This window comes from Cynocephalus volans, chromosome 9 (assembly GCF_027409185.1).
Source record: "Cynocephalus volans isolate mCynVol1 chromosome 9, mCynVol1.pri, whole genome shotgun sequence".
Taxonomy (NCBI): domain Eukaryota; kingdom Metazoa; phylum Chordata; class Mammalia; order Dermoptera; family Cynocephalidae; genus Cynocephalus; species Cynocephalus volans.
Window position 1 is genome coordinate 131,995,726 of NC_084468.1, and position 18,954 is coordinate 132,014,679.

At 34.9% G+C, this 18,954-nt stretch overlaps 1 protein-coding gene across 1 annotated transcript in view; it reads right to left on the reverse strand.

Moving 5' to 3' along the window:
- The window catches only part of IQCM (IQ motif containing M), a 280,795-nt gene that overhangs the window by 105,520 nt on the left and 156,321 nt on the right, over positions 1-18,954 (reverse strand). The window contains exon 9 of the mRNA XM_063107487.1: positions 8,467-8,665. Within this exon, the coding sequence (XP_062963557.1) occupies positions 8,467-8,665 (199 nt within the window). The remainder of the gene's footprint in view (positions 1-8,466; positions 8,666-18,954) is intronic.

An 18,954-nucleotide genomic window follows, 5' to 3' on the forward strand; every position in this document is an offset into this window, starting at 1 on the left:
CATTTCTGAGCTTAGTTTTCCAGACATGCACCCCATATTCTACTCAACATCTTTTTGCTTAAATCTCTCAGTAGGTTTCTTTTGCTTGTAATTAAGAATCAAGCAATATTTTGATTGTGTCCTTAGAACATTAACTGAAAGGTCCCTGCTTGGGTTGTGCTGCTTAGTCAGAAGATGACATTTGCCAAGAATGCAGAGGCACTGGGCAGCCACCAGCCTCAATCTGGGTGCCTTTCCCTCTGAATATAATAAGTCCTTTTGGGAACATAGCCCATCTTGTAAGAGAACCCTTCTCAGATCTCAGGTATTTGAAACGATACCTAAGAAGTTTTCATGATTAGAATGTTAGGCCAGAGAAAACAACAGTGGTTCATCTGTGTGGTTTTTATTACAGGGTGCATCCCTGCCAGTCTTCTGCATGGAAAAATGTTTCGGTTATTGTGCTATGTACACCTCAGTATGTAAATCTTTCACTATAATTCTAAACATTTTCCAAGGTAGAATTTATCAGCAAAATATACAAATTCATATTTACAACAACGGTATTGCAATATAAAAGAGTTGCAAATTACTGGTTATAACTTCCCAATCCCAATTAATTAAATGGGACAATATGTATTACATACCATACGTACCACACAAGAATATTTAATAAAATATCCCAGTATGCTTTTTAAGTCTACCTTTTGTTTGATATGATGGTGTCTTTTTTTTTTTTTTTTAAGCTAATGACCTGATCGCTTCTTTGGAGAACTTTGCCACCATATGACACTTAGTGGGACTTAATTCTTTGTTTACTAGTAAGACCAGACTCTTTTTATATATACTATCCATTTAGTTTTCTCCTATTGTGAAGTTCTAGTTCATGTCTTCTACCTTTATTTTCTATTATTATAGAGTGTTTCTTATCAGTTTTTAAGAGATCTTTACATGTTGGGCTTTTTTTTAACTCTTGTGTTGTATTTCAGCAAATGATTTTGTAGTTTGACTTTTTTACTTGTAAACAATGATGTTATAGACCTATAAGCAAATATCTTGACCACATTTATTGATTAAAGTATAGCCTAAATATTTACATATGACAATATTCAAAATGGTATTTATTCAGAAACATTAAAAAAGCAAAAGGTTTCAATTTCTTTAAATTTGTTGAGACTCAATTTGTGGCCTCACATGTGGTCTACCCTGTATATTGATCTATGTGCTGATGAAAAGAATCTGTATTCTTTGATTGTTTGATGAAATGTTTCATAAATGTCTATGAGAGCCATTTGATCTATAGTGCAGTTTCTTTGTTGATTTTTTGTCTAGGTGATCTGTCCAATGCTGAGAGAGGGGTGTTGAAGTCCCAACTATTACTGTATTGGGGTCTATCCCTCCCTTTAGATCCAGTATATGGGTGCTCTGCTGTTGGGTGCATATATATTTACAATTGTTATATCATCGTGCTGAATTGATCTCTTTATCATTTTATAGTGCCCTGTTTGTTTCTTTTCATAGTTTTTGTTTTAAAGTCTATTTTATATGATGTAAGTACCACTACTCCTGCTTGTGTTTGGTTTCCATTGACATGGAATATCTTTTTCAGCCCCTTCACTAAAATGTGTGTCTTTAAAGACACACATAGAATAATTAGTGAAGTGAGTTTCTTGTAGGCAGCATATAGTTGGGTCTTGTTGTTTAATTCATTCAGCTAGTCGATATCTTTTAAATGGGGAATTTAACTCATTTACATTCAACGTTGTTACTGTGAGGTATTGCTTTACTACTGACATTTTGTTAATTATTTTACTATTGTTTTATATACCCTTTGCTTCTTTGTCTTTTATTGTTTGTCTTTGCTATTTGGCAGCTTTTCGTATTGATAAGATATAATTTCTTTCTCTTTCTCATTTGTGTATCTGCTCTACCAGTGAGATTTATTGTTTTGCATTTTATCAGTATGGTACTTCTTATTCTTTTGCTTCCAGATGTAGGACTCCCTTTAGGATTTTCTTCCAGATGTAGGACTCCCTTAAGGATTTCTCCCTTGAGACTGTAGGGCTAGTCTACAGAGTTGTGGTCACTAATAGCTGGGAAGGGGTGGATGATAGGGAGAAATTGGTTAATGAATACAAAACTACAACTAGACAGAAAAAAAATAAGTTCTAGTGGTATACAATGATGCTAGGCATCTATAACTAAGAATAATTTATTGTATGTTATCAAATGGCTGGAAGAGAGAAGAAATTATCTCATCATAAAGAAGTTATAAAGTTTTGCAATAGCAAATATGCTAACTACCCTGATTTGATCATCACACATTGTATACATGTATTGAAATATAACTCTGTACTCCATAAATACATACAATCAATATATTTCAATTAAAAAAAATAAGTTCTTTTAAAAAAATGAATAAAAATAAAAAGCACAACGGAGAACCTTTTTTATGATTAACTCATAAATGATGAAATAAAAATTGAATATTTTAAATAGGTATCTTAAGTACAGATACATAAACACACGGTTATAATATATAAGCTAGAAATAACATAAAGTATGATTCTTGTATTCACTTCCCCACCCACTAAGGAATTAGTGAAGCCGTTAGTCACACATAGCTGAAGGACATGACCCTCTCCTGGGTTTGGTTCCTCTTGCTCTTTTTCATGTCTCTCCTCAGGTCTCTCCTGTTGTCCCCCATTCTGATCTAGGTCAGAATGATTATTTTTATTACTACCCAAAGCAAATGCTCAATCGCTCTGTCTCCAATTGCTTAGCATAGGGACAGTAAGTATAAATTCTTCATCAACTTTATGACTAAATATAAATAAAAATATACTGTTTTCCTCCAATATAGTCTGCAAAGTATTAGTAGCAGATCCTGACTGCCACAGAAATTATGCCTCTCTATATGCTGTGGCTCTTGGCTTCATATCCCTGATGTGAGTTCACCCAATTGGCTTTAAGGTGCTAAGTGAAAGTTTTATCTAACCAGCTTCTGGCAGGAGACTCCAGTGCTCATGTTGAACCTGACCTGAGAAAAGACTCTGCCATTTTGCAATGATTGAACACTGCTGTTGCTGGAATGGCCTAATATTTTAAAGTACTCTGGAGCTAGACAGACTTAGGTTTGATTCTCAAAACTGAGTATGACACTTGTTAGATGTATAAATATAACTTTAGACAAGCTGTTACCTCTCTGTGCCTCATTTTTCATAACTACTAAAGATAATTATACGACCTGGAGAAATGGTACCACTCCAATTCTTGATCAAAACCTCATCTGGGTTCTCAAAACGGCCTAAAAATTCATCTGTGTTTTTCTAGGCATCTCTCTTTCTTCCATTTTCTCTATTAGCTCAATCTCCTCATACATTTTAACTCACCATCCAAATGCTCACTCTCAGCACATGGCCTAGTTCCCCACTTCACTGAAGGGAAAAAAGCTATTGGTTTATTGCAATCTCAACTTTACACCACCAAAACTATAAATTTAGCTGTATCGACAACATCTTTTGCTCCTCCTACAACAGAGAAATACGTTTCCTCTTACCTAAGGCTAATTTTGTCTAGTGTCTTATAAACCCATCCCCTCCAATCTTCTTAAATATCTTATAATATAGAGTATTCTCAAATTTTTTATATCATCAACTTTTCCTTCTTATTGGCTTTTTCCAATAAGCATTTAAGTATACTTGAGTATTTTTCATCTTAGGTTATCCTTCCCTAAACTTCATAGTATTGCAATTTATCTACTTTAGATGTTTTTGCTTCATGAACTTATTGTTACTAAGCCCAGAAAACTCTGCCTAGATCTTTATTCCTGGCAGCATTAGACACTAATGAACTATCCCTGTTTCTTACTATCTTTGAACTTCCTCAGTCTAGTATATTCAGGTTTTCTTCCTACATCTCTGGCTACTGCTTCAGAGTTTGTGGAATACTCGTCTTCTGCTTCCCCTTGAAAACTGATCTTTCTCAGTCTTTCCCTGACATGATTCCCTCCTCACTTTATATACTCTCCCTGGACAATGACATCACCTGCTGTGGCTGCAGTTAGTATCACTAATAATGACTGTCAAATCTACAAGGGGACATCCTTGGTCTGGGGACTACATTAAAATATTCAGAAAAAAAATTTCAAATCTTGCATCCCCTGACCCCAATATGCTATTAAGTATCCTCCATCTTGTTGAAAGTAATTTATTCAAAACACATATAGGAGGGGCCAGATGGTTAGCTCAGCTGGTTAGAGCATAGCCTTGTAACACCAAGGTCAAGGGTTCAGATCCCCATACTTGCCAGATTCCAAAAAAAAAAGTATTAAGAATAATATGTGTTATAATATGCCAGGAAGGTTCTAGACCTTGTGAATAAGTTAATGAACAGAGTAAAACAAAATTCTTATTCTTGGGAAACTACATTCTAGTGAAAGAAACACTAATCCAATAAACAAATATATGTTAGGTGGCAGTAAGTGCTATAAAGAACAGTACAGTATTTTAAATGGAATAGGGAGTGACCAGAGTGGGAGTTATTTTATATAGTGTAGTATTGGGAAGCCTCTTGATAATGTGACAATGAGAAGAAACCTGAGTGAATTAAGGGACCCATGTAGTTATCATCTGGGGGAAGAGCTTTCTCAGAGATAAGATGAGAATCATTGCCAAATTGAACTACTTATGAATAAGAGAGTTTTATACTGTTCCTCAGGTACATTAATGTGGAAAAGAATTTAAGAACCACTGGTGAATCCCAAATATTTCACTATGGCACAATCTCCCTTCTGGGTTTTGGGCCCATACACTCAACCACCTCTCAGACACTCAAGGATTTCCCACAGGCACTTCAAAGTCATGGTGTTGAAAACTGGGCTCTATCGCCTTGCCTTTCTACTTCCCCCTCCTACCTGCTCTTCACCTTAAATTCTGTATTTCTCAACCATCCACCAGGTTGTCCAAGACAAAAACCAGGGAATCATTCTTGACTCTTCTCTCTTATATCCAAATCCAATCAAACCTAAAGTCTTATCTACTGTTCCTTTCTCCAGCCCAACCTCAAGCCATCACCACCATGCACTGGAGTATTGAAAAAGCATACTAGTTGTTCTTCCTCCATTTTGCCACCCTCTCCCCACAATCTATTATCCAGAGTCAGTAATTTTTCTAAAATGCAAATTTATTCATGTCACCGATCGAATTTTAAAGTCATCCATTCCCAGAAGTTAAGTATCAAGTATAAACTCTTTAGCATGGTTTTTAAGAACATTCTTAATCTGACTCCTATGTTCAGCTTCCTCTACTAACACTGTAGTCCCAGAGTTATGAATGACTCTGCAATTTTCTTTAGTGGGAAATGCTATAATTAAATTATATAGCTTATATCAAAACTATCTCCCAGCCCCTTAAATATTCTATCTCACTTCAGGTTATTGATACTGTCTTTCTCTGTGCATAGCTAAGCATATATAATTACCCCTCGCCCTCCAAATCTCAGTCTATTGACACTATCCAAACCCCCAGAAGACACAGCCCTTTGGCTTAAATGGCCTTTCTAGGTGCTGTAGCAGAACCTAAGACTTCTTTTGGTTATCTGCATTTCTTACTGGATTATTTGCTCTATGAGATCACACACCAGACAGGAAATTGGAAGGTAACAGTTATCAAATTTTAAAAATATATTGCAGAATAAATGTACATAGTTTTCCAGATCCCTGGGAACTAGCACATTTATGTAATAAAACTTGTATTCAAGGTCACCTGTGCCATAGGGTCCGTGAATAGGCTTCAAAATTTTGTTATTGTTTCTGATTTGTATTTTGCAATAATGAGAGGAAATCTATACTTTATCAGTTTCCAAAGGATTCTGTAACCTCCAAAATATTAGAGACCTATGCATGGGATATTGCTATGGAAACATTAAAATCCAGATTTTCCAGGATTTTTCCAATATTTATTCAACAAATATTTATTAAAAGCCAATTTCAAATATTTTTTCTTATTGTGATGATCAGCCATTCAAATGTCCTCAAATTTCAGTATTATTGGCCAATAATAACTGAATATACAAATTTAGAATTAAAATTTTTTAATTTTAAATATTCAAAGAAAAATATTGAAATTTAGTAAAATCATAGAGGCATTACATTGAGGAAAATATTTTGTTTTTATGTCTTTCCAATTTTTTTTAGATCATTACTACATATACCAAAACACATGCAAAGAAACAATGCTGAGATTTTTTAAAGGAAAAGGTTATTTTGAATAATGAAAATAATGCAGTAGTTAAATATAGCAATCTCTGTGGTCTCCTGATGTATGACTGGTAAGAAAATTCAATGCTGCTTTATTATTTTCAAATACACCCAAACTGAGAGCATGTCACAGGAAATGGTGGAAATTGTACAGTCCTTTGAGTAATCTTAAAGTGACATTCTAACAGACACTGTCCACAAGTCCTGAAGTGGCAGTCAAGCAATAGGACTACAGAAGTCTCCCAGTGGAGGAATTGCCGCAGTGCTGACAATTATCTAGTGATTTGCTGTGCAGCTTCTAGAGCACAAAGTCTGTCAAGAATTTCCCCAACAGCAACCCTTCACATAGGCACAGTCCTAGAAACACACTGCTTAGTGAATTACAGGCCTGTCCCACTAGCATTTTGACAGTAGGCAAAACAACTTTAACCATATCAACAAAGCAGCCACCCAACACACAAAGCACCATGACAATGATGAAATAAAAAAGAAAATCAATGATCATAACAAATTTTATAACCAAATAAAAGTTAACAATCTAGTTTATATTGGCTATCATCCTTTAAAAGTACTTCCCACTCTCTCAAATTTTACCTCAACATAGAAATTCAACATTTTTCTTATCAGTCTCTCCTTCTCACCCTCATCTTGGGCCTATTCCTTCTCTCTAAGTTTTCTAGATCCATTTTTGTCCCAGAGTTATGAACGACTCTACAATTTTCTTTAGTGGGCAATGCTATAATTAAAATATATAGAATATATCAAAAGTGTGCACACAGAGATTTTATATATGCATACATATAGTGTGTGTATATATGCATATGTATATATACATATGAGGACACTTTAAAAAGTTCATGGAAAGATTTGTATTATATTTTAATTCTATTTTTCCATGAATTTTTTGAAGTACCCTCGTGTGTGTATGTATATATACTGACATATATATATGTCTATATATCCTTAAAATGCCATTATAACTTCTACAATTAAATTTTGTTGAATTAATTCATCCAGTCAATAGGTATTTATTGAGTGCATACTGTATGCAAAGCACTATTCTCAGTATTTGAATACAGTAGCAAACAAGACAAGCATAGAGTCTGCAATCTATTTAGCCAAAATGAAAAATACAAACATATACAAACAAGAAAATAAAAAAGAAAACTAGCAAATAATAAGTACATACAGTTAAACTGATAGAGAGTGCATATTATGTGTCAAGACAGTATGTGGAGCTATGAATACAAAAATAAAGAGTATATACTCTCAACGCGGTCACAAAAATTTTACTGCCCATGACAGACATGTAAATAGAAGATCATCATGTAGAGACCGGGAACAATCATCACCAGAAAAATAGAGAGGTCATGTTTAACGTTTAGAACTACATATGTGTATTAAACACATTAATTTATACATATTAATACACATATAAATTTACACCCAGAGATAGGCAGCTGGATTAATTCACAGTATCACCATGTTCTCAGAGAAATGTGTTCAAGGTGCCCACTGTAAGTCCATTCTAGGGAGCTCCTCCCAGAAAAGCAAGGAATTGTAGTAGGCACTCCTGATCGCTTCTTCTCTTTACAGTTGGTTTCCCAAATTTCTTATTAGTAAAACTTTAGCACTCAAAGTGAGGTCATTGTGGATTCTCTCAAAGGTTTGCCAAGATCTGAGATCCATTCACTCAGGTTCTTCTGCATTTGTCCAGACAAAATGGGCCCACGTGATTTATTTTGAAAATCAGGATTGCTATTTGTAAAATTTTCCCAGGTAGATTGTGTGTGTGTGTGTGTGTGTGTGTGTGTGTGTGTGTGTGTGTGTGTGAGTGTGTGTAGTTCTTTTTAAATTGAACATCTATACTCTGCAAGAGTACCCAGGAGTGTGGGAAGTGGAAGAAAGTTGGTCTAAACAAAGAATAAACAGCAAGCAAAAAAGAAACAACTTTAGTGAAAAGACAGTTCATTCTGGTTTAAGAATAAGTGGTGCCAGAGCTGTTGAGTTAAGAGTAAGAAAGGCCTTTTGTTCAGTCTCTAACTTGGCACAATCTGTAACTGTCATCAGAGCAGATTATTCATAACTTTTTTGTAATCAAAAGTACATAGACAGAACTTTACTTAGAAAAATCCTAGGCATATTGATAGGTGATTATTCAAAATTCTACTTAATTGAATCTACATAAGAAATTTTAAACACATTATAGTATCTAATGCATACCTTACCTTGGTAGTTACTCTTTGGAATCTTCTGCGTTCAAGCCACCCTCTGATACATGCCTGTGTGATGGTGATCAGTCTAATTATTTTTCTGGTAATTATAAATTTGTGCCTTTCCCGGAATACCTGGAAGATTTCTATGTGGGGTCCAATTCTTTTAACTTTATTGTCCAATTTATCACCTTTATTTCGAGTAGATCTTTTCCTAGAAATAAAATATAAACATGTCTTATTACAAATAAGAAAATAATTCTGCAATCTTAAATTCTTTCAGTGATCAATATACAAAAGTAGGAAATGTATTGTAATTTGCACACAGAATTTAATATATGATATCACTTGAACATGTCAATAAGATTCTTTAAAAAAAGATAGAATATTCCAGAATTAATGTAACATGTAGAAAATTAACTTTCTGAAGAAAAGAAATCTGAAAGAAAGTGTATTTGTCAAAGTTTATTCACAACTAGATGTCTGTACTACCCAAAGTGATCTACAGATTCAATGTAATCCCCATCAAAATACCAATAACATTCTTCACAGAAATGGAAAAAACAATCTTACCTTTCATATGGAAAAATAAAAGACCCTGAATAGCCAAAGCAATCCTGAGCAAAAAAAAAAAAAAAAAAAAACAAAGCCAGAGGCATAACTCTGCCTGACTTCAAACTACACTACAAAGCTGTTGTAATCAAAACAGCATGGTACTGGCATTAAAATAGACATTCAGACCAGTGGAGTAGAATAGAGAACCCAGAAATCACACTTATAGCCATCTGATATTAGACAAAGGCAACAAAAAAATATACATTGGGAAAAAGATTGCCTCTTCAACAAGTGGTGCTGGGAAAACTGAATATCCATCTGCAGAAGAATGAAACTAGATATGCATCTCTCACCATACACTAAAATCAACCCAAAATGGATTAAAGACCTAGGTATAAGACCCGAAACTGTAAAATTACTAAGGGAAAATACAGATGAAACACTTCAGCAGTTAGTTCAGGGCACAGGCTTTATGAACATGAGCCTGAAAGCACACGCAGCAAAATAAAAAATAAACAAAAGGGAATATATCAAACTAAAGTGTTTCTGCACAGCAAAAGAAACAATCAACAGAGTGAAAAGACAATCTACAGAGTGGGAGAAAATTTTTGCCAACTATGCATCCGACAAGGGACTAATATCCAGAATGTACATAGAACTCAAGCAATTAAACAGTAAAAAAATAAATGACCCAATTAAAAAATGGGCAAAGGAGATGAATAGACATTTTTCAAAGGAAGTCATACAAACGTCCAACAGATACATGAAAAAATGCTCAACATCACTAGTCATCAGGGAAATGTAAATTAAAAACACATTGAGATACCACCTCACTTCAGTTAGACTGGCTATGGTCAAAAAGACGGTGAATAACAAATGCTGGTGAGTGTGTGGAGAGAAGGGAACACTACTGCAGTGTTGGTGGGACTGTAAATTAGTATAACTACTTTGGGAAACAATTTGGAGGTTTCTCAAACAACTGCAGATAGATCTTCCATATGATCCAGCAATCCCTCTTCTGGGTATATATCCAGAGGAACGGAAATCATCACGTCAAAGAGATACCTGCACTCCCGTGTTTATTGCTGCTCTGTTTACAATAGCCAAGATATGGAACCAACCTAAATGTCCATCAATAGATGATTGGATAAGGAAACTGTGCTATATATACACTTATGGTATACTTCTCTGCCATAAAACAGAATGAAATACTCCCATTTGCAACAACATGGATGAACCTGGAGAAGCTTATTTTATATGAAACAAGCAAAGCACAGAGGGATAAATACCTCATGTGCTCACTCATATGTGGGAGCTAAGAGAGAAAGGAAGGCAGGAGAGAAAGACCACAGTAGTGCCATGATCCAACAGAGGGAGGGAACATTCCTAGGGCTCCAAATTGGAGTTGAGGAGAGAGGGAGGTGGGGAGGGAGGTTGGGGGATAATTGGGAGGGGACAAAGGGTACAAAAGTAATTTCTGGTAATGGATATGCCCCCAGTATGAATCTGGCCCCCACATCATGGGCAGGAGGGGGGACAATCAGCTTTGTATCTCATGAACATTTGTAATAAATAAATAAATAAATAAATAAAAATAAAAACAAAGTTTATTCACAACTATTCAAAGGAGAGTATTTTCATATGACAGGTTAGTCTCCAAAAATTTTCCTGTCTGAGATGCTATTTTAAACTAAAGACTACTTCAAAAGTATTTAATTATTTGGCACTGATACTCTGCTTACCAAACATCATCTGAAAAATAACTTTGATCTACATGCTCTTGAGAGATGCTGCAGTGTGGTGGAAAGGTCATGCACTACGGGATCAGCAGAAGGGAAGAATCATATGAGAAACCAACATCAACCTGCAATATTGATATGTATGACCCTTTCAGTGATTATAAACATGTGAGCAAACTGCAGATTTTCTACCATAAACAGACTATCTGTAACCTTGGTAACCTTGTGTCTGTTTTTTCCCTTTATATACCTGTTGTATTTTTTATATGATGCTCAGGTTTTTCAAAATCTTCCAGTCAGAATTCTAGTTCCCTTGCGATTCTTAACATATAAAAATGCTCTTCTCTTTTTAATGTTTTTTGTTTCTGCCTCTCTTTCATAGCTGGAGTTCCACTGAGATGTCCATATCAATCCACCCCCCAGGTCTGTCTTGCACTGCACAGATACTTCTGAATCCCAGGCCCAATTTTCTTGATTCTCAGAGTGAAACTCTGACTTACACTGACTCTGTTTTTCATTTTTTCTCTTAGTCTGTTTTGATTTCTGCATTAAGCTCATTCTTGAACAAGTCTAATTCTGTTTTATAGATGGCATTATTATTATTTCTTCTCTTGGTAACTGAAATGTTGGGAGTCTGATATTGACTGACCCAAGCATCAAGTCTCTGTTGGACGGCAGATGGCAGTGAGTCCCAGTTCTGTCTTTGTATTTGTCTTTTCTGTAGTTTGTTTTGAAGCTTATGATATCTTCTGATATGCCCTGTACTGTATGTTGTTTGAACACCACCATAACATCATTTTTGAACACAAGTTTGAATTTAATATAAAAGATAATTTTGTGCCCATTACAATGGAGATCAGCCCCAGATCAAGAAACTTTCATAAGTACTTCTTGGGGATTGTTTTTGACTCCCTGAACCTTCTACTCCCGGGTAGCCATGACTGACCACTGAGATTTGCTGATGCACAGAAAATTATTCTATGTATTTACCTTTAACCTATATCTAAAAATGTAGAACTGAGGCTGCTAGTTTTCTTTGTGTGTGTACATGTGCATGTGTATGTGTGTATGTGTGTGTGTGTGTGTGTAAAAATGGACAAAGTTCTTTTTCTCTTTGTAAAAGAAAGGAAGTTAGCCTTGTACAATGTTCTCATAACTGTAGCTCCTTTGTATGAGTAGCTAGTTCTTTCTCTCCTTCTCTACCTTGAGAAAACTTTTATAGATTAATGAGTCAAAAGCATATCATTTTGGACACTGGAGGGATGGATCTCTTATTTAACTGATAAAACTACCAGAAAGGATAAGGAAAAGGAAGCAAATTTTTGTGTTTATTTGTTTAAATTAAGACTGATTTTGAATGACAGAAAAGAGGGAGCTCTACCTTCTCAAGAAAAGAATTTTTGCTTGGTTAATATAATAATTTTTATGAGTGGGTCTTGATGCAAGAGATAAAATGGGAATGCAGATGAAATAAAATGATTACTTATGGCTTGTCTAGAGCTTCGAGGCCTACTGTGAAATCTAAGGGATTCTGAGTTGATAACTTTTTCTCCTTTCTCTTAGAAGAAATAGAGGATTGTTATAGAGATACCTAAATGAGCCAAACTGGGAGGTAAGGGAAAGTTTCATGTTCTGACACCAAGGTATAAATAACTCTTAAAGGGATATGTGTGATGGTAGAGTAACGTGTAATGTGTATTGTGAAGCACCAACTTTAGGTCACTAGAGATCTGCTGGTCTCCTAAGTTGCCTTGAACAGCACAGAGTTCTTAATCACCTACTGAAAAGCGTTTGTGTTTATGTGGGGAGGGGGAGGAGACAGAGAGACAGATAGAGAGAGAGAGACAGAGACAGAGACAGGGAGAGGCCAAAAATTGACATCAGTTATTTTGGTTAAAAGCTAAAATTAATACAAGTCATTAGAACTACATCAAGTAAGAAAATTATAAAGAAATGCAAACACATTTACAAAATGATGGATGTGTCTTGTCTGTTTTTTTAACAACTGAAAAAGAAAATTTTATTTTAGGCCCTAAACATATGGACTTTGATCAATAGTACATTTCTAAATAATGGGAATGTTAAAGGAAACAAAATTTGAGATTGTACAATAATTCATAGAAGGCTTGATGGAAAGTGGATTGTATTTACAAATAATGAGTTTGAAAAGAAGCTATGAAATATAATAAATTTTGACAAACATGAATTTTGATTAGTTTAATCATAAAATAGAGAGATACTTGTAAATCCTCGACCATAAAATGTTACATAGATGGTATACATAAAAGTAAAATTAGAATTTGATATCCTTTTTGTTACACTGACAAATTGATTTTTGATTTGTCTGCTCTTAATTTGACAGAGGAAAAGCCATTCTGTGCCGTCAATATAATTTGCCTAAATAACAAAAAGTTTCTTATATCACAAAAGATTCCTTTTATCATGCTTGTGAATCTTTGTTTCTTCCTATTAATTGACTTCTTGCAAAATTTGGTATTCCTGATATTTAATGTTACTTGTGCCTGTGTTACTTGTTTTTACTCTAAAGGCATCTATAACTTCTGCTCATATTTTCTTCCTCTGACAATTCTTTCCAATATTGTTTGTTCCCAAATTCAAGTCCCAAATTTAAAAAAAAAAAAAAAGAAAAAACAGAACAAAACAACACCAACAAAAAACAATGTTATAATGTCTTTTTAACCTATCTTTTGGGTGTCCCAGATGGCTTTGGAACCACACGGAAGATTTCTTTTTCACTACATAAAAAGAGGGCTGAAACAAATGAGAAGGTATGTTTGGCCTAGTTGTTATACAAATGTTATATAAGTGTTATTTTTAAAAAGCCAAAGATGTCCCCTGTATATTGGCCCCTGTTGTTTATGTCTTCACTTTAAACTAGGACCATTAGCTCAAAAGTCTGCCAGCTCCAAACTCAAAATTCTTAGACATCCAATTGTTTCATAGGCCCACATAAGCATATCTTTAGCCATTTAGAGCCTGCCTGCTTTTCGTACCCCACGGAAGTGCCCAACCTCTGTTACCCATAGATAAGACAAAAAATGGGGCTATAAAAGACTGCTGCCCTTCAGAGTTCACTAACCTAGAGACTCCCCATCCTGTTCCTAGTGACATCACCTAACCATGAGAACAAGCCATGAAGCCTCTAAAGGATGAGAGGCCACTTGGAGAAGAGACACGTTGTACCTACTATAGTGAGCCCAGATGATATCAGCTGAGTCTGGCCCAGATCATCATTGCCTCAGGAGAAATAATAAATAGTTGTTTTAAGCCACTAAGTTTTGTGATGTTACTGTGGTAATAGATGACTAATACATATATTTATGTTATAACTAAAGGCTAATACAATAGCTGTCAAACTGATTTTTTAAAAAGATTTTAATTCAGAGGTAAATTATCTGTCAAGTAGTAATACTTCTGACAGACACTTTATGGGATAAGGTTTTTGAAACCCTGAATTTTGTCAATATCCTCACTGTCAATAATATGGTCTTATTTCAAGGTGATCAATGACTAAATCCTTCAGGAATTAATATGTTTGTCCTCAGTAGAGAACTCCATTTCTCTCTATTCTGAGATTGTTAGTTATCATGGCAAATTTATATTAAATATATATTATGCTATTCAGTCATATCATCAGCACGTGGTTTCTGCCTTTCCCACACACTTGCCCAAAGCCCCTGCTCCCAGTTACAGGTCATAAATTTGTCTTATGAAAGAAACATCAAAAGAATGATAACTTTATGAAAAATATGTTTTCTTAACAATTTATAGTAGAAAGAAAGGATTTATGGGTATAGGCTTATCAGTTTAAACTGATATCATAATCATGAACCTGCTAGACTAGGCAAAAGGACTGATTCAGGATTTCAGGACGTTTTTAATCTAGAAACATACAACTTCATGTGATAGCCTGCTTAATCCAAGATCAGCAGATAAAAATTAATTATCTAGGACTACAAAACAAAAAAAATTGACTAAATTATGATTAACATTTATTTTCTAATAAAAATATAAGAAAACTCCTTTTCTTTGAATCTATTTATAAATTTCAATTTATTTGCCTTTACTTGTATAAACTAGAATGAAACATCCTTTAGATGGTATATAATAATTCAAACTAACCCATCAGAACTCAAGGAAAAAAATCCTAATGAAAATTTTAATATAGGTTGTAAGTTAATAAGTCATCAGAAATAAGTCTATAAAAATTGAGCACACAATTTAGTTTATCCATAAAACAATGTAAAATAATAACTAAATAAATATAAAATGCTTTTGCCTAGTTCATTATATAAGCATTTATTTACAAAGCTTTAGTAAGAATCAATACATTTTTCTACCATAATGTAATTGAAAATCTAGTTTGTATCTGTTTTCTATGTTAATGATATCACGTTTAAAGGCAAGTCACAGGCTGGCCAGTTAGCTCAGTTGGTTAAAGTGCAGTGTTACAGCACCAAGGTCAAGGATTTGGATCCCCATCCTGGCCAGCTTCCAAAATAGGAATAATAATAATAAAGGCAAGTCATTAAACTAGGTGTGGCAGCTCCTATTAAGGAACATGGATTCACTTATTATGTGAAAATGATGCCCACTAAATCGGCCCAATATCTTCTATATTGCTTAGGTAATTACTACTTGATAGAATGTTACTCACAAACAAGGAATATTGGAAAATTTGAGGGTATTTAAAAAAGAAAGGGGATGCTTTTATCACCGTATACAATGCAGAAAGGACCTGGAAGAGGAAAACTGTATGATTCCTAATTTCTGACCTCAGTAGAAGAACTATCTAGGGCAATAAAAATCTCTGCCACAGAAAATTATTTTAAAGGAATGTGACACTAGGGGATTTATGAATCTTCTAGACAGAAGTAATTGATGCCTTAGTATCATATGATTCTAGTTTTTGCTAACCACACAATATGGACATCTATGTTTTAATCTATACCTTATTCCCCATATGTTAATAAAACTGGTCCAATAAAACACCAAGTTAATGATATTGACTCAAAAGTTGCTGAACATGGGAAAAGGACCAGAGTAGACATCTCTCAAAAGAAGACACAAAAATTCCCAACATGTGTATGAAAAAATGCTCAACATCACAATAATCAGGGAAATTAAAAAAAAAAAAAAAAAAAAACCACAATGGCAGATCCATCTGTAGTTGTTTGAGGAACCTCTATACCATTTTCCATAATGGTTGCACCATTTTGCAGTCCCACATTTATTGCAGTTCTGTTTACAATAGCCAAGAGTTGGACCCAGCCTAAGCACCCTTCACTGGATGAGTGGATAAGGAAAATGTGGTCTATCTACATAACGAAATACTACTCTGCTGTAAAAAAGAATGAAATACTACCATTTGCAGTAAAACAGATGAATTGAGAGAAAATTATATTAAGAGAAATAAGCCAGGCACAGAAAGAGAAATACCACATGTTCTCATTTATATATGGGTTCTAATAAAAATAAAAAAATAATAAACAAACAAATAAATGGGAAAAAAGAAAAAACAATCACAATAATTCCTTGAACTTGTTAAGAGAATAAAAGGGAGGAATTGGGTAAAGGGCCATGAAAACCAACTGCACTGTATAATGATAAATTTTTTTAAAAAACACACAATGAGATATCACCTCACACCTCTTAGAATGGCTACCATGAAAAGTATAAATGATAACAAGTCTTGGCAAGGATGTAAAGAAAAGGGAACTCTTGCAGACCGTTGGTGGGAATGTAAATTGGTATAACCACTGTGGAAAATAGGATAGAGGTTCCTTGAAAAATCAAAAATAGAATTATCATATGATCCAGCAATCCCACTACTAGGTACATATCCAAAGGAAAAGAAATCAGTGTATCAAAGAGATATCTGCACCCCATGTTTATTGCACACAATTTACAATAGCCAAGATATGGAATCAACCTAACTGTCCACCAATGGATAAATGGATAAAGAAAATGTGGTATATTTACATAATGGAATACTATTCGGTTATAAAAAAAAGAGAAGAAAATCCTGTCATTTGCAACAATGTGGATCAACGTGGAGGACATTATGGTAAGTGAAATAAGACAGGCACAGAAAGACAAATACTGCATGATCTCACTCATATGTGGAAAATGAAAAAGTTGATCTCCTAGAAGTAGAGGGTAGAGTGGTGGCTACGAGGGACTGGGGTGTGGGGTAGGAGGAGGAGACGTTGGTCAAAGGATACAAAATTTCAGTTAGATAGGAGGAGTAATGTCAAGAGATCCATTGTACAGCATGGTGACTATAGTTAACAATATACTGAGTTCTTGAAAAATGCTAACAGAGTGGGTGTTAAGTTTTCTCACCACAAAAATAGTAATTGTGTAAGGTAATGTATTTGTTAATTAACTAGATATAGTCATTCCACCATGTGTATACACTTCAAAACATTATGTTGTACATGATAAATACATACAATCTTATCTGTCAATCTAAAAAATAAAAATAAAAATAAATGGGTAAATGAAAAAAACCTGCTGAATAAATTTATGCAGTCAAAACTATGCCTTATGAGTTTATTTTGATCATGAAGTAGGGATGGGAGAGCAAACTGACCACTTTTCTTCCTCCATCATGTGTAAGTGTACACATATTATCTCACAGTTAGAAGGAAAAAGCTATCTGTTACCCTATGATAAACAAACAGGTAATTATGTCTAGCACTAATTCTCCCAAATAATTAGAATCTTGAGCCCTTTTCTATAAGTTATCACTGAGCCCATAACAAAACAGTTATTTTTAACTCACACAATACTGAATGTCATGACCCAGAATGGAAAGGCTAAACTTCAGTTAGTCATTTAGTTGTAGTCCACCTAACACAATCCAAGAATAGTATGCAGACAAGCAAAAGGGATTAGCTCCCTTCACATTATCTCAGATTTATACTCATTTCCTGGATAAAACAACATTTACTCCTGATATTCTTTCTTTTGATTTCTAGCACCCAAACCTGTCTTTATAAAAATTTTATACACTCAGAGTGCCAGACCCCTGCCCCACAACCCAAACCTGCGCTGCTGCCAAGGTGAGACCAGTGGCGGCAGCAGCAGCAGCAGCAGGAACTGTGCAGCTAGAGGCGGCCCCTCCCCCCTCCTTGGACCCAGCGGGGAGCACCAGCCTGCGGGGTCTGACCCACCGCTCAGCAGAACTGCATGGCACTACGGGCCCATTCTACAATCCCAGATTCTGGATCAGGAACCTAGGTGGTTTAACATAACCACCACCACACCTACTATCAAGCAAAGACAATTCACCTCCACAGTAGCAACCAGGACCACTCCACAGCCAACCTCAGTGTAATAGAAGAAGCAAACCCTCTACCAAATGATCAAGTATCAGCAAAAATATACTACAAGTGCAAACAATCAAGAAGAAATGGCACTACCAAAAGAATACAGTAATGCTCCAAAGTCAGACTCCATGGAACAGGGAATCCTTGAAATGTCTGAAAGAGAATTTTGAGTAATGATCTTAACAAAACTTGAAGAAATAAAGGAAGACTCAATTAGAAAACACAATGAAACAAGAAAAAATATCCAGAATATGAAGGACTAAATCAACAAAGAGATTAATACCTTAAAAAAGAGTGTAGCAGAACTTCTAGAAATGAAAGGGTCACTCAATGAAATAAAAAACACAACTGAAAGCTTGAGCAGCAGGGTAAAGCAAGCAGAAGAAAGAATTTCAGAGCTTGAAGACGGTCTTTTGGAAATAACTCAGGCAGACAAAAAAAGGAAAAAAGAATTTAAAATAATTTGGAAAATCTAAGAGAGATAGCAGACAAACTCAAGTGCTCTAACATCCAAATTGTGGGTATTCCTGAAGAGGAGAAGAAAGGAAAAGGTATTGAAAACCTACTCAAGGAAATAGTAACAGAAAACTTCCCAGGTGTAGGTGAGATACAGACCTTCAGATCCAGGAAGCTCAAAGGTCCCAAAACAGATTCAATCCAAAAATTTCCTCCCCAAGACACATTATAGTTAGATTTGCAAAGCTCAAAAACAAAGAGAGAATTCTACAAGCAGCAAGAGAAGAGTCAGGTCACTTATAGGGGAACCCCATCAAACTAACAGCAGACTTCTCTACTAAAACCCAGAAGAAAGTGGAATGATATATTCAAAACACTAAAAGAAAATCTTGCCAGCC